Source organism: Morone saxatilis, unplaced genomic scaffold (assembly GCF_004916995.1).
Source record: "Morone saxatilis isolate NCDOM2014 unplaced genomic scaffold, NCSU_SB_2.0 Contig23, whole genome shotgun sequence".
In the NCBI taxonomy this organism is placed as follows: domain Eukaryota; kingdom Metazoa; phylum Chordata; class Actinopteri; family Moronidae; genus Morone; species Morone saxatilis.
In genome coordinates, this window is record NW_023339796.1 from 1,020,111 (window position 1) to 1,037,661 (window position 17,551).

At 40.4% G+C, this 17,551-nt stretch overlaps 1 protein-coding gene across 1 annotated transcript in view; it reads right to left on the reverse strand.

Moving 5' to 3' along the window:
• The window catches only part of efr3a (EFR3 homolog A (S. cerevisiae)), a gene marked incomplete at its 5' end in the record, with an annotated part of 118,360 nt that overhangs the window by 14,092 nt on the left and 86,717 nt on the right, over positions 1-17,551 (reverse strand). Inside the window, 8 exon segments of the mRNA XM_035671235.1 lie at positions 561-722; positions 3,274-3,349; positions 3,499-3,671; positions 5,982-6,033; positions 8,278-8,392; positions 8,518-8,685; positions 13,316-13,451; positions 15,917-15,995. Of these exon segments, the coding sequence (XP_035527128.1) occupies positions 561-722; positions 3,274-3,349; positions 3,499-3,671; positions 5,982-6,033; positions 8,278-8,392; positions 8,518-8,685; positions 13,316-13,451; positions 15,917-15,995 (961 nt within the window).

The window sequence follows — 17,551 nt, forward strand, 5'->3', positions numbered from 1 at the left end:
TGTTTAAAGACTGTTGGTGTCGAGTTTTATGAGGTTTATTTCAGCGTTTAGGCAAGATGAAATCCTCACAGCCAGACATGGGAGATGACAGTATTTATTTCATGAATTTTACCCATTTCTGGAGAAAATATTGTACTTTTAGGTGTGCAGACTGCTGCTGACACTAACTCTGATGAAGAAGAAGCTTTTTAACTCTGCAGAACCCCAAAGTTTTTTTTAGTTTTTTCAATATAAAAATAAGAAAAAAGAAAAGAATTTGAATTGAGAACTTTTAAGTGCACTCAGATACTTTTGTATTGGGGTATTGCTGCTTTGTTTTTATAGCTTTGTACAACTTTATATAAAGATAAACATATCCCTGTCAGCATTCAGTGCATTTCAACATGTTAATCTTAGATGATTATTATTATTAAACTTATTATAATTATTATTTCTGATGCTCAGTGTAACAAACAAGATTAGATGTTTTTGCTTCTGAGGTCACAAAACTGCAGGTTTTCTACATGTAACAACAGATCACATGACTACGATCCGTTAACATTAATAACCGAGGTTGTTACCTGCAGAGCGATGGCGAGCCGAATGAGGTCGATGACCACTTCCTCGTTGGCCAGCTCGATGGTGAGAATGGCAAGGGTTGTGAAGAGCAGCTCAAAGTTTTTGTGGACGTTATCTTCCTCTTTAGAGCCCAGATAGATGTGACGGTAGACCTGCTGGCCGTGCTGGAGGTGAAAGAGGGAAGAAAATAAAAGTTTTTGTAAATACATTTAAATAAAAACAATCACTTCTCACACACAACTCGCATTAAATCACGCCCATAGCTGCCAGTAGTTCGTGTGGTTGGACACGAGCGCAATGTCCAGCTGCCTCGCAAGGTTAAAGCTAATGACCACTGGTGAGTGTTAGCACGCAGACTTTATTCACAGACTCCGTTCCTGGCGTGTCAGACTGTTCGCCGTGTCTTTGGTTAACTTCAGCCTCTTTTAAACCCCATTGTGTTTTTCTGCAACCAGCAATCCTTCTGGAAAAACCTGCCTTCTGATTTCTTTCCTTTATCTTTAGCTTGGTGGCCTAGCTTTAGTCCAGCGGGTTCTTTGATAATCCCAACGACAAGCAACTACGACCTTCTCACAGCAGCTGTGAAGAATCGAGGCTTTGAACATGACCCAGAAAGAAATCCTTCTAGGAGTGTGAGCTGAGACCTTGCTGACCAGGAGCCATACGCTCACCTTCACTGCTGTTCCTGTTGGGTCTCTCAGCAGCTTTCTTCGACACCTGTTCCAACTCATCACCTCCTCACCTTAATGTCTGAGACATGAGGCCATGTGGGATACGAGTCTGACAAATATCTGTTATACTGTTTCCTATCCTCAACAAATCTCATGTAAAGATCAAAACATCAACGAGCTGTTATAGTTCTGGTTCTGAATCCTGCTTTTCTTTTTTTTTTTTCTGCGATAATACACTGAATTTATTTCTTCAACTCAACTTCTTAACCTATTTTACTATCAGGTGTGTAAAAACTACAGGTTATCAACTTCTTTTTAAAATGCTAAAATGTGAAAATATTGGTATCATATCGATATCAACCACGAGAAGCAGTTAAGCTGGAAAGAAATCCATATCGTGCATCCTTATATTTAGTTGCACAAAATAAGACATGTGGCACATTTACGAAAAGATGACAAATATCAGTGGATTAATGGAGAAACATTAGCAGATTAATCAATAATAAAAGCAATCATTAGTTAGAACCCTGTACCGAATATATCGTACTTACCACAGCTCTCTATGATATAAATGATGTTATTGTGCTAGAAAATGAAAATGAAAATGCCACAGCGCTGTCCATCGAGAAGATTAATCCCATTAACTCCGAGTCAGCCTAAAAATAACCCAGAGGCCTCTTCTTGCAGAGACTGTCTTTATAAAAGAAATAAAAATGCACGCTGTCAGAGCCGTGCTGCTGCATTTACATTCCTGAAACGAAGCCTAATGAAAAGCGAAGGCCAACGACTTCAATTCACCACTAATGAATACAATTAGATCCCCTTAATGACCTCTGACGGTGATGATGTTGGTAAAGTGAGTGGTGGTAACATCCAGAGACAGCTCCAGCCCTGTGGTTGTTCTTCCAGGTGTTTGACGTGTGGGTAAAGGTTACCTCTCAAGTGTGATTCACAGGTGAACGACTTAAACTGCGCTCACCTTTTTGGAAATGTCATGTGCTGATGGGGGCCGGGCTTCTCCCGTCAGGGTCAATAAGCTCCACGACCTACTTGGATGAGAAATCTGAAGCGTGAAGATGCAACCACATCTCACTAATGCAATCACTTCTGCAGAGGTTCTTCTCCTCTTTCTAGTGTCTTTAACTTTGTGTTACTAAATTTAGGTAGCAGATTAGTAACTTAAATATCCACGGATGGGCATGTAGATTTTTGTTTTAATCTGTTTTATTAAGTTTTATTGTTAAAAATATCTTTGAATGATGTCTAAATTGTTCAAATCGACTGGACCAGGAGATTTTTTACTATGGCAACAGCTGCACATTCAGACTTTGAGATGATCCAGATCAGCAGGACCAGCTCCACCACAGCAGGTGCTTTTGCCCCAAGAGGAGAGGTAGAGAGCCGGGTTAGGAGCCATAATTGCCCAGGTTGGACTTAAGGCTGCTCCTGGTTAATGTCTGGACAAACAACGGGAAATCAGACACTGTTGTCCCCAGAGACCTGATCCATCAACATACCGAACCCTCGACGGTTAGACCGTGTTGTGAACAGAGTGCAGGACAGATACCTCAGAGGCTAATATACAACTTCCCACGTAAGTAACAGCAGAGAGACAATATTTAAACATTTAGAAACAAAAATGTGAATCAGTTTATTTTCACTGTGAAGTAGAAAAGGGCCGGATGGCCACCCAGCACCCTCGAGATGAGTATCACTGCAACAGACCTTTGTCAACACTGGAATCCATTATAATATAACAAGAACGTCTACTGTGTGTAAGAATGATGGGAATAACTCAAAAGATATATCCTGAATGGACAACTGGAGTTCTTGGTTAGCTACTCAGGTTGTAAATGACAATTACAAACAAGCACACTTTTCTGAGAAGTTTCTGAAGATGTCAACCTGGATTGCACTATAGAAACCGAATACAGGTGTTTGACACTCAACGGCCTGCTCCTTAAAGACCTCAGCTGACAATATAAGAGCAGTGATGTCTGCAAAAAGAGCACAGCAGTACAATACAGTAACTTAGAATTTCTACCTTCTTCATAAAAGCGACGTCTTGCTTGGAAATCTTCTCTCTTTTAATCTTCAATGCTGCAACATTAGGAATGATTCTGCAACAGAAACAGACACCAGCTATCAATGGGAAACAGTTTTTAATCCCAAAACACTTAAAGATTAAAACTTAGAACAACATGAGCATCGAACAGCGACACAGTTCACTGTACGCAGTCCTTTTATGTCTGACACATGCACTTTGTACCTGATGCCACGTAGCTTGGCACGGTTGTCATGGCGGTCAATGATGTTGTGCAGGATTTCCAGCACCAGCTGCCTCAGCTCGCTGTCCTCCATCAGGGAGATGGAGAAGAGCGGCTCGAGGAAGGGAGGAGGCAACGCCGCTGCCATGGACTTGGACTTAAAGCCTGAGGTTACCTGAGGTAGAGAGAGGAAGGTGTGAGCAGAATTATCACAGCGGGCTGTGATTAATCCACAGGGAGACTTGTTGAGGAACACCGTTCAACAAAGCTTAAAGGTTACATTCACAAGGAGCTCAAACTGTCCAAATGTTGACCTTTTGTCTTGTACACGACTGATCTGATGATTTATGATCCGTGTGAACAACAAATTCTCATCTGGAACAAATGTGGTTGCTATAAAAATGGTTCCCGGGGCCCGTGATCGACATGATTTGTTATATCTGAACACACATTTGAGCTTTTATATAAAACTTTTTTGTCAGCATAAGCTCTGTAAAAGAAAGATGGATTTTATTCAAGACTTTAAGACCTTCACAGTACCTCATAAAGAAAAATAGATAACAGTAAGGCCTTCCTGTCTTTGCTTCAGCGCTGACAAACACTGTTCTGTGCTCCTGGTTTGAGATGTTGATTATATAACTATACAGTGTGAATACTGGAACCAGAGCTTCCATTATGTTTTTCTCTTCTGTATTCTAACTCATTTTTTCAGAATTCACACTTTTTAAGAAAAAGTTTATCTTGACAATTCAGGACGCCACTCTTCTTATTTTAATTAACATAAAAGATTTGTTTCAGTTATATAAATTACAAAACTTTTCAGATCTGTCAGCGTTTCCTTCAGGTCCACTGTGTAGGATTTAGTGGCATCTAGTGTTGTAGTTGCAGATTACAACTTCCTCATTTCACCCTCCTGTGAGTGTAGAGGAGTAACTATAGTGGCCGCAAAATGCATGAAAAAGTAAAAGGTCTAAACTGTTTGGTTCTGGGCTTCTGTAGAAACTTGATAGCGGTTCAACATGGCTGCCATCACACTTAAAAAATTAATCCATCGTATCGATCTGTCCGCCAGGATTATTTTCAGTGAAGTTAGAAGTTATTTATTCCGTGTGTTGAACAACCAGACTGTGTGATGTTACACTGTGTTGGGAATAAATTAACTAAATGTTCAGTCTCCTTGCTGCTTGTTTCGACTACTAGTTGACGAGGAAGATCTTTAGTTAGGGAGCCATAGAGACTATACAGTTAATAAGGACACCAAGGCCGACACTGCTACATTTCTGGTTCCCACAGCGTCTGTGTCTGTACTCACATTCACACCTCACAGACCACAAGAACCAGGGACTGATTCGGTTCCTACCTTCGCCCCCGACCAGCAGCCCCCAAACATCTGGGTCTTACCCTGACGGTCTGTAGTGTCGCACACATACCGCCCCTCCTGCTTGGCCACAGCTGCACAGCGTTATAAATATTTTGACCTTTCACCCCTCCTCCAGCTGCACAGAGACGCCAGGTGGTGGCGAGGACGACGTATTAAATCATAGTGTGGGTGTGTGTGTTGGGGCCACCTGTGCCTCCTCGGCTCGGTGAGATGAGGTTCTCTCACAGAAGACGATAATGAAGGAGAAGAAAGCGTCCATATGAAGGATTCAAGTGTTTTAACCCTGAAGAGCCATGCGATAAAAACGGCCAATATCTGATGAATAATTTAATTAACTTTATAAAAAATGTACTTTACGTTTTATAATCACAATTTATTGGATGACTTTATATTTTTTCTATATCTTTATTATTCATCAATCAAAAAGAGTCTTCTGAGGACTGATGTGTCTTTTGTATTTCTGTTAATAAAGTTTTAGTACGTTCATCTTTTCTTCTGTCCATAAAACCACAGTGGACTTCTTCTAATGTTTATTGAAAATGTTCAAAGCATCACTTCCTGTGAACCAGAGGATTAATCTGGATAATGATGAACTGTATTTAGATTTAATCAGTTTATAGATACTAGCCAACTTTTATTTATTTGAGATATTGTTTAATATTTAATTATTATTTGGTATATATTTAAATATTCATTCCATTATCTGCTGCAATTCAACCAATTACAACCAGAAATAAACTAATTTAATTAGCAAAATCGTTGAGATCTGATCTGGACATCCCTAATGAAGATAAAAACACTATAACAGCAGCTGCTTTTGAGTTTATACAGTTCATATAGATTATTGACCCTTTATTTAAACCAATCAGAGTCACGACGGGTTGTTGTTAAATGTGTCGTTAGACCTCAAACTGTCATATCTGGTCATGAAAACAAAGACCGACCAGAATGAAAACCAGACCGAGATGAACCACGAGACACAAACGTGTTGCTCCTCAAACAGAGATTCTACGGTAATGAAAACATCAGCTTCAGACTGATCCCACCTGATCAATAAAACAATCTGTTGATCTGATCAGACGGGTTAAAGAGAGACGGACTCACCATGATGAGAGAGCTGAGCAGCATGGTCTGGATCCGCTTGGTACCCTGATGCCTGAGTGATAAAAGAGAACATCAAATATTCTGTCAGAACCACAATATGTCTCTTTCTATGGTTTCAAAATGGAAAATACTTGTCAGGTATCTGCCAGGATGAGTAGTATTTCATTTATGAAGAGTTTTTTAATTATGGCCAAAAAAGCAATTTGAAGATGTCACTTTGGGCTCTGGGAAATTGTATAGCATTTTTCACATTTTTTTGGGACTAATTGATTAATTGTGAAAATAATCAGCAATGAAAATAACTGATTCCCAGTTATGGATGTAATTCTCTAAGTGGTTCTCCTGTCAGTTGGTGTCTTGGCCTTGAGGGGGCACTAACACAGCTTTTAAACTCTTATTTATTATTTATTGTAAGCTAAATTATTACAAACATACATTAGATAAAGGAACTCTAGTACTGTTGTTGACTTTTTCCAGATACAGACATGTGATGAATACATTTGGGTACCAAAACCCAGTCCGAATATGCAAACCTACCTTAGTCAGGTTAAACTCCTGAACGGCCTAAAATTTGGCTGTATTTCAACACTATAATTGGCCGTTTGGAGACCACTGATGATTTCCTCAGGTTAGAAAATATGATAATATTTCTATAGATTTGAGTTACGTGTATTAATTGGTATTAATATATTTAAGTACACATTAAACTGTTAAAAACTCCCATCAGGAGAGAAATGTTGCCTCAGAGCCACCAGATCTGCTGTAGGAGGTCCAGCATTCAGGCCTGTCATGTTCTCCTGGTAGACTCGCCAACTTATTGAGAACAGGGGTGCTCTGATACCAGTGTTCATCTGATATTCGGGTCGGTTTGGGTCCGATATTGTTCTGATAAACTAATTATAATCTTAGAACTACTCCGATATCGCACCTGATACACTTTACAGCAGCCTGACGTTACGTAACCTCTTGTTAGTTTTGTTGAGGAGAAGCAATTACAGAGACAATAGTTCTCAAAGTACTGAAATTTAAGTACTTGTACTTGTATTTTGATCTGTAAAAAAGTCGTATTGGTACATCCCCAGTTGATAATATGGTGAAAAAGGACTTCATGTCTCCGTACACCAGTACTTATGGTTTTTGCGCCACTGAACTCTAAAATGTGCATTTATCTTTGTAATGAGGGGTTTATGTACTGCAACCCGACTATAAAATCCCTCTGACTGACAAAATCAGACTCATTTTATACATACCACGGAGCGTGATTGGATGTTAATGTCTTAATTATAGCATGGCAGTGTGTCTGTGTGGAAGCATCTGCAGTCAATTCTCCACTCATTTATTGAGGTTTTTCCTTCATGTTTGCTTAATGAGAGGGAGGTCTGCTTATTGTGAGTACAGAGGAAGCTTTTAAATGATCCTTTAAACCTTTAAACTTCAAAGAATGCAGACTTTCTCCTCGTTTCTTTAATCTTGACTAAATAAAGAATCAAATTAAAAGGGAAACATGATGAAGTAAGTTAAGTCGACGCCTCTTTAATATCCAACACCTGGCAGGCAAACATTTAACATTAAACAAAACTCTGGTATCAGATCTGTGACCTCGGTCAGATTCTGTGAGGAGGAAGAGCGAAGGACCTGTGAGCAGCAGCAGCTCTACAATGTTGACCGTTTAAAATGAGAGTGCAGCGCTATCAGACATCCAACGGTTAGCTGCAGAATCAGATCTCTCTCCTCCGGCAATTACCCGAAAAGGAGAAGAGAGAGAGAGCTAGAGGCTGTTGGAGGAGGAGGAGGAGGAGGAGGAGGAGAAGGAGGACTGCTCGTTTGATTTGGGATTATCTGTTCTTGCACTCCTGGGGCCGGAGGGATTAGCTTGTTTTTCTTTCTTTTTCTGGGGAGGAGACGGCCAGCCGTCGTTTCAGTGACCTGGGAGCTGAATGCACTGCAGGGCGTCCAGGAGGTGAAGTGAGGACAGATTAAGGACAGACACAATTCACTTTGGATGAGACAGAGAGAGTATGTGTGTTTGTGTGTGTGTGTGTGTCTAATGTTATATGTTTCCTGCAATTAACTAAAAAGATGCATGTGATGTGAGTAAAACCAGGTTTCTATCGCAAACAGTCCAGGATCATCTGTGCTCCTCGAGTTAACTGGGAAAGAAAAGACGGAACCAACATGTTTAGAGCCAAACCGTCTCTACAGTCAGGTGACAGGCTTTTGGGAGCTGCGAGGTGATTGGCTGCAGCAGCAGTGTGCGGGAACCCCGGGGCCCTTGGATAATAAAAGTGTGACTCACCCAATCTTGACGGTGTCCAAGGTGTGGCAGGGGGTCCCGTACACTGGCACTTTGCCCATGATGAACATCATTACTTCAGCTCGCTGATAGTCTGGCAGGTTTCCACCGAAAAAGCCTGGCAGGAGGACATGAGAGACGGTGAGTCAGCACTTGAACACGAGTAAAAACACATCCTGTCTTCTGTTTATTTTATTTCTACTAGAACACAAACAAGGCAGGAAGTAAAAAGGCCTGTTGTACCGATTGTCTGGATGATGGCGTTCTGGACGATTCTCTCCTCACTCTCTTTGCCGCGGCCGGACGAAACGCTGATGTTGGAGTTTCTCCTCGAGCTCTCACCCAGCTCGAAGTCCACGCTCATCCTCAGGTGTTTGAGCAGAGTGTTAAACACCTCCAGCACTGTGGGACCTGCAAACACACAGTCAGTGCAGAAGAGATGTATTAATGTAAAGTTAAAGAATAAAAGACTTGTGGCCGAAACTGAGGAACATTATCTTGTTGTTTTGTTTGTTTTTTAATTGTTTTTGTCTAATTTAAGCTCCTAACATCTGTCTTTCCTCTTTTATCTGGGGTCCAAGCCTGAAGGAGCTGGGGGTCGACTTGCCTCAGTGTGCCGGGTGCAGCTTTCGCCGGTTGGCTTGGACCCTGTTAATACCTGCTTGCAGCTCTAGTTTCCAGTTGAAGTCAAGCTGTGCCGGCTTCCTCCAGTTCCGCATTGAAGCTTTTTAATGTTTACATTAAAGGACCAAAGACCTTGTATCTTTTAAGGTTGCACATTTTCCCAAAATCCAACCTGACATATTTTGAAACTCTGATGAGTGTTTGGCAGTCTCGTGAAAAGTTTCATCTGAAATAATAAACCACATTTCCTTTGTGAAAAACTAGTACGCAGTGGTTCTTGTTATGGGTTTATAACCACAAACAAACTGTTTGATGAGAACTGCTCTGTATAGATTCTCACCGCCAACATCACACAGATTTTCTTTCAAAAAGTAATTTAACAAAAAGCTGATTAATCCTACAGAGATGTTATTTTGCTGTCACTGTTTTGGAACCTTTTTGGTTGTTTTATTTTATATTTTTAGTGTTTTGTTCTCGTTTTCCACTGGAGGCTACAATTGTTCATTGTTTCATATGTTGAATCCTTTCACTTTTTAAGTTTAGAATGACAAATAAAGCTTAATTAAATAAATAAGGATTAATTAGGGTTTCCCATAGTATTATGTATAGGGACATAAACTGCAGTAAAATGTAGGCCCCAGTAACAGATTTGTATCTGTGCTCTTGGTCACGTTCACGTCTTTCTCTGATTCAGTTGTCTTAATTCACTCTGTCACTAAAAGCAACACCTCAGATTATGACAAAGTCAGTGCTCACTGGCACATACAAAACTACAAAAATAAAAGGTAATAACACAAAGAAAACATTTCCAAAAAGACTCTGAATCCATTTTCACAATTTAAAACAGTATGATCTAGATGCCTAAAATCCATTTAAAAATGAACAAAGACAATCCTGAGGAACTATAACAAAACAAGTAGAAGACAAATTACAATGCAACGCTAGTACTGCAAATACAAAATACATATCAAAAACTTTAATATATTAGCTAATTAAGCCAACAACCATCTGAAGGTTTTCTTCAAATATTTTGTGTTTCTGTATCTGTTTAGTAAACTACACACATTAATCATCACACTCTGAGCTGTTAAAATGTGTATTTTTTAAATATTTAAGGTTTCCCTCCACTTCCAGCCTTTGTGCTAAGCTACGCTAAACACACCAGGATACATCTCTACTGGACACATACATGAAACTGATCATGTATAACATGAACACATTTAACATCCAGTCTACTTTAATCTACTGAGGTCTGGATACAGCATCACTTCACTGAGCTATTCTACTTACACAAAACCACAGCTTGATCCGGATCAGAAACATTTTTAAACTCACAACTGAAGACACCGTGAAAAACAGAAACACTCGTACATTGTAATGAATCCCAGCATTGTATTTGAATGGGTTATATTATCAGGTGTTGTTATCGATCGGTTTCGGCCGATTCGCCCAATTGCTGGGTTGCTGTATTGTTAAACGTTCTTCATTGTGTGAGCACTACAAACTCAATTCTATTTAATTAAGAAGCACAAATCTCAAAACCAAGTAAACCAGATTAAAGGGCTAATTTTCACCTAATTTTACTAAGGTAATTTGCGTTTGTTGGCAACACACCATAAGTTGCTGGGCTGTTGGATTGCGTCATACACGTATTTCTGATTTTCTGGTCAGTCAGTGTATGTTCAGATATAAATATATCTGTTTATACAATAACAGACTTTTTGTTTTCCTGGCATTAACATGCATCTCATAACCACACTGTGACACGATCTGATGGAGCTGGAATACAAATTAAACTTCAGGCTGCCTGAACATCAACTTCATTAAGTTCCACAACTGAAAATATATTTCAGTCTAAGGACTGACTCAACACTTCCATTTGATGTTTTTCTTACTTTACACTTTAATCTTTGTCCTGCAAGAGAACTCTCTTGGTTAAAATAAAGCTCAGATAAAACAACAAATCAAAATTATTTCAAAATTAGTTTATTTAAATATACATGTTATTTGGATTGTATTTACATTTTCTTGCAAATCAAGTGTATCTGAGCATATCTATTATCAGTTTATTGTATTGTTACACTGTGACTACCCAGGATGCTTGTTAATGCCAGCTGTGTGGGGGTAAGTCTGCAGAAACTGCTCTATAGATACATATTCACTTTAAATCTGACCACACTGTCATACTGTACCGAGCCACAGATTGGGAGGAGTCGTGATTTCACTTTCAAAGTACACATCACTTCTTTTGGTCTCTTGAATCATTCCTATCCAGAAGGAAGGTTGTTGTTTTCCAGGCAAAGGCAATAAAACACAGGTTGGAGGAATTAAATACAAACTGATTTAAATAAACAAAAAATTGTGGTTAATTTATTTTCTACTCTCTCCTCCAAGAAGCCACCTTATCGTGACGAAGGGTTTGTGCATCCCTGTGACTCTAGGAGCTTTGTTTTTGGGGCAATAGCTCCTGGTTGGGTCCCGAGGAAAACTGGTCCCAAGTGGGCCAAGGGCCAGACTGATAGGCCTAAGAGTGATTCACAGATATTACAGGGAGGAGGTCCCCTTCCTGAAGCCAGACCTGAGAGGGGAGCTTTCCAGTAAGTGTCTGGTGGCCAGGTTTTAATCCACGGGATCTGGTCGGGCACAACCAGAGACAACTGCTGTGCATGGGGCCGCCACCCAGTGGGCCCACTACCCGCTGGCATAGGTACTGGGGTCAGAGGCATTGTCACCTGGATGGCAGGCAAAGGGACGACCCTCTCGTTCTTTCAAGAGGACGTTCTGACTGTTGTTTGTACCTGCAGGTTGGAGTATCTGGCCCTCTTAGAGTGGGGAGTGGATATTCTCTAGGGGACTTTATGGTTCTGCTGGCGAAATTCAACACTTACATGGTCAACAATGGAGAAACCTGGTGAGGTGTGACTGGGAGGAACAGCCTGTCCAATCTAATCCTGAGTGGTGCTTTGTTATTAGACCTCTGCACTGGTCATATTGCCCAAACAAACAGCATGTTTGAGCAAAGAGTGATTCAGGAGTGCACTTGGTACCAGAGATGTTTAGGCCAAAGATCAATGATCAGCTGTGCAGTCATTATCATCAGATTGGGGGCAGTGGTGGCCTAAAGGTTACAGAAGCGAGCTTGTGACCGGAAGGTTCGATCTCAAGACCGGCAGGATTAATCTGGGTGCTCCTCCCTCATTACCACCACTGAGCTGCCTTGAGCAAGTTTAACCCCAACCGCTCCAGCTGCTCAGTGCCCAGCAGATTAGACTGTGGTTGTACTGAATGTGTGATCATGGTGTTCCTGCAAGAGGGAGGCTTCTCTGAATAAATAAAGCTTAAAAATATCTGAGGCTGTGTATCGTGGATGAGGGGAAGAACTGATCACCACCTGGTAGATTAGTTGGAGGCTGTCGGACAGACCTGATCAATCCAAACATGTAGTGAGGATAAAATGGGAACAGTTCTGAGTGGGCCATGTTCAAAGCCTCCATTGTGAAGGCGGCTGCTTGGAGTTGTGGTCTATCAGACTCTGTTGGCCCAGAGGTCTCCTGAAGCAGCAGACAGGTACTGAGAGAACAGAAGGGCAGCAGCCTTAGAGAGCTTGGAGTAGAGCAGCTGCTAGTTCGCATTAAAAGGAGCCAGCTGAGGTGGTTCAAGCATCTTATCAGGAGCCTCCTGGGTGCCTTCCTTTGGCAGTTTTCCAGGCCTACTCTGGGACCCCCGGGGTGGATCCAGAACACACTGGAGAGATTATATCATCTGCCTTGGCAATGCCTTCTTTCCAAAAGGAGCCAGGTAACATTGCTGTGCAGAGGGATTGGAGGACTACCTTGCTTGCCCTGCTGAACCACCCTCGAAAAAGCAGGTTTGTCTCCAAAGTTTCAAACTTCATGCCTATTTAATTATCAGGCAATTAACACATACAAACACTTCAATGAAACCACAGAACAGCAGATTGAGAATGATGAGATCAAAACACATCAGCACCTTTTTATAACACCTAGATTCTCTGTTGTTACCTTCTGTTCATGTTCTTTGTCTTCCTGTCAGAAATGAAACTTTGTGATGACTGTAGATTGCTATTTGGGACCAAAGTCAACAAGTCGCCCTCAGAGATTTTTTGATATCTTAATATTTTAAGAATGCAAGTATAAGTTGATTAATTGATTAGTCGGTCGACAGGATTAATTCACCAACCATGTCAGTAATTGATAAGAGCCTAAGTTCATGTCTTCAAACTACTTGTTTTATCTGTCCAACAGAAAAAAGTGATCTAAACCTTCGAGGGACCAGAAGAAGGTTTGACATTTTTGCTTGATAACTGACCAATTAATGATCAGAATTCATCAGTTCATTTTATGACCTCCTGAGTAACCAGTCCAGCAGTGGGAACCAGTATGGTCCTTTAACTCACCCACTGAGCCTTTGGCAGCAATGGCCACTGTCTCCAGGAGGACCTGGACGATGCCAGCTCTGACCCGCGGTGTGTTCTTGTTGTGAGTGTCCAGGTGGTTCAGAACCTGCTGGATGACGTGGTGGGAGTGCTGAGCCTGGACGATGAAACACAGAGAGATGAAGAGGATTTAAGACAATAGAGCTGAAATGTGATGTCCTGCTTTTTTCAGCCCAGATCAGAAAGTAAATGATCTCTAAACCAAGAAGGAACCCGAACTTCTGCTATAAGAGCAACTCTACTCATTTTATATGAACAGATTGGTCAGTGAACAGTGAATCTAAAATCTAATAGCGATTATTTTCTGGTCCTAAATGAATAGTTTGACATTTTGGGAAATACATACATTCGCTTTATTGCAGAATTTATTTCGTATGAATTTAACAAATATAACTTCTCTCCTGTTTCCAGTCTTCATGCTAAGCTAACTACAAAACGCTTGTTGTCCATACTAACAAAAGTTTAAACATTTATATTTGGGTAGGCGACCTAAGCTGCTTAGAACTCGCTCAAGCGGCCAACCTGGTGGGTTTTAAGAGGTTTTATACATCCAAAGAACTCCTAGAAAAATCCATATTCTTTTTAGTTTGTCAAAACATGTAGCCACACCAGGCTAGTAAAGGAGACCTCTGTGTATTTGGAACCCTGCTTTTTTCTTTAACTGTGCAAGAATCTTCAAGTATTTTACAAAATCTTTATATAGGAAGAGTTTTTCACTTTGAACTTGGTCTACCAGTAACAGTTTACATGGTCCGCAATTTTGACAGACTAATAAAAAAGTCAGGTCACTTTGTCAGCACAGATGACGTAAACCAGTGACGTCTAATTGGTGTCAGGATTGTTGTACAGAACTTGGGTTCTAAAATTGGACTTACTGGGAGCTGCCTTTGCAGTGCATCCTGGTCTATTTCCTGCTCCTGTGAGTGTATAAATCTCTTTTTGTGTTTCCTGTTCTTTGATGGATTTTCCCCTTTGCAACTGTTTGCAAAATGCCAACTTTAGAAACCATTTTCTTGGAGCTGCTGGAGCTCAGCTAGACCTCAAAATTAAAGCTCACCATCAGCAGCGGATTTGGGATGAATTTGTTTTTTAAAAATTGTCCAAAACTCTGTTGTTTTCTCCTGACAGCAGAATCTTCAAACGTGTCTCTGCAGGACTAACTCTGGGTGCGTTTGTTTTTCGTCTCTAAGATCAAACAGACGACGACCGTCGCCATCTCTAGACAAACTAACACCCACCACCCAGACAGATCAGAGAGACAAAACTCTGCCAACTCCTGCCACACACTCACACAGTGCAAACACGTACGCATAAAAAAACAAACCCACAAGACAGGTGCACACAGTGGCATCAACACACAGGATTCCCAACACCACTGATTGATTTATCTGTGGCAGCACCTCAGAGTCACATGGGAACTCCTGGACAAGAAACCAATTAAACAAACACACAATGAGGAGAGAGAGAGAGAGAGACAGCGGGGTGAAGGTCTGGGTTATTTGTGTGAGAGAGAGTGTTGATGGATGTTGGAAAATGTGATTGACAGCAGTAATAAGTGTACCAGCAGTCTGAAGGTAAACATGCAGTTCTGTCTGTGCGGCTCAGAGTCAGCAGCACAATGTGTGAAATGTATTCTGATGGAGACAAGAAGATTATTAATTATCTGGTAAAGAATTGAGATTTTTTGTATTATGTGAGCTTTAATCAAACAGGAATGTTTAAACCTAGAAGTATTTCTTAATGAAATGAAATATTCATGACAGCATTCTAATATAAGTTGGAAAAACATTAATTATGGTTTATGTAGAGAGGGTGTAGGGGTGCTGTAATAAGATAGTGAGGTTTTTCTTTCAATTCTTTCTTCATTTCATCTTATTTTATCGTCTCTGATTTAAACAGCACCCACTAGCCCTTTTCCTCTGTCGTTCTTGCCTCACCTTTTTTTGTTAAAAGATATCTGATCTTATAATAAATAACTCAGATTTAATCACTAAACATCTGGTTTTATGTTGCTTCCCTATTGCCTTTTACAAGCTGGGTCGGAAGATAAATGGAGGCTCTTCCGGGTTCTGACCCTGGACCTCTAACATCTGTTCTGATCTGATCTTAATCAAAATTTGGGAGTAAAGTTTGTAAAATTGACTTTTCAGTGATATTTACAACATTTAACATTGGATGCATAAAACATTTCCTGTGAGAGTACTTGAAATGAGTAAGGGTTGTGTTTGGGGTTAAAATTACCCACTCCTTAGACTGATACCAGACGAGAACGTAGCAACAATGAAGTCAAGGAGGAAAAATAAAACAAGAGTGAATCTGAGAAACTGAGTGATCAGCTGTGTTCTCCATCTGCCTGTGGAGGCTTTAATGACAGCTCGTCAAGATGATTGACAGGTACAGGGGCAAGATCCAAAAGGAAGAGGAGGGCAGGGCTAACAGTAGAGCGATGTGATGTACAAAAAGTTACCTTTAAAGTCATTCTGATGTACTTTTAAAATTTAAAATAGAGTAGAAACTGAAAAAAGTGCACATATTTTCTGATCCGCTGTTGGTGTTCTGTACCTGGATGGAGTACATGATGATTCTGAAGCAGGAAACTGCAAACTCATTGGGGTCCCACAGGTTGTGATTGTCCAGGTGACTGAAGACAGAAGAGAAATAAAGATTGTTAATATTCTCACCTAATCAACGGCAGCATTAAGATTCTTCTATGTTCTTCGTCTGTCCGACCAAAGTGTTTTCACTCTCTCTTTGCGGTCGTTTTGAGTCTCTTTCTTTGGCGCTAAGCCATGGACGCTCCATTTAGCCGTTTGTTGCACATTTAGCCATTTAGTCACAAATAGCATAACTTTTAATCGTGATGGTCTTTGGATTGCACTGACCCAATTTGAAGTAGATACATTCAATTCCCTAGGAGAATTTTGTTAAAATACAACGCTCCAAATCACCAAAAATGACCACCATGTAATCTGTAACTTTTCACCATCACTGAGTTTTGTGCCACGTTTCATGAGTTTTTTAGCACATTGCAGTAGCCAAAAATACGATTCTTTTTGCAGAAAAATAATAATTCCTTGCATTTAAACAGTGCTTTGCAGTGGTCGCTGCTCTGGCCTCTAAATAATCATGAGTCCCAAATGTTTAACTGAATAAAGAGCTGCCTGCAGACTCCGGGATAAAGATAGACAGATACAATTAGATAATGCAGAGGAGGATCAGATGTACAAAAAGCAGAAAAACGCAGGAGAACCTGAGACATCCCACCACTGATCCCTGTGCATCTAAACCTGAACTCTGAGCTGAACAGAGGTGAGATATACACGAGGTCAAAGGTTTTATAAAACATCATGTGGGTGTCGAAGAAGACGCGCAGATGAGAGCAAGCGGCAGATGGAGGACGACAGATTTACTCATCTCTGTGGGAGCCGACCTGCAGCCTCAAGGTAAACTCATCTATTACATACATCTGCTATTTATGACTCAACACACACAGAGAGGCAGGAGGTTGACTTATTCACCCACCTGCTTACAGCAAACATCAACAACATCACTGACTTCAAAGTCTAAACAACATATAGAGAACATCAAGTTTTATCCCCAAACAGCCAGTGAAGCTCATATCTCACATTTAGAGCCGCTATTAACATAAATATATTAAATCATCAAAAACATCTAATAAAGCAAACAAAAAGCCTACAGCCATGCTAGTGGTTCTGGGAAGCTGCTGACATATTGAATGTCTTTATCATAGTTTAAGATGTTAGCAAGGTAACATTTGCATATTATAACTAAACACAAAGTACAGCTGAGGGTGAAAATCATTAGTTTTGGGGATATTTGACAAGCAACACGTCGGGTTCAGTATTTGTTTTTTAAGACGGGAAAGTGTCCCAGAGCGGCGAGGCTGAAGAGACTCAACACAGCAGATATTTATGATCCTGATTTATAACAAAAGCATCAGTAGGGATTCAATACTTAAATTATTTTATTGTACTTATATCTACCAGTCGTTTTGAGTCTCTTAGTGGTCGTTTGTGTATATTTGTGGTAGTTTTGAGCCTCTTTGCAGTCAATTTGAGTCAATCTCAAATCCTGTTTAATGTAGTCTTGTACTTGTACTCTTATAAAGCTGCTTGTGTTTAAACATTTAACATTTGAGAAACATTTAGTTAAATATAACCAATTGTTCATAAAGGT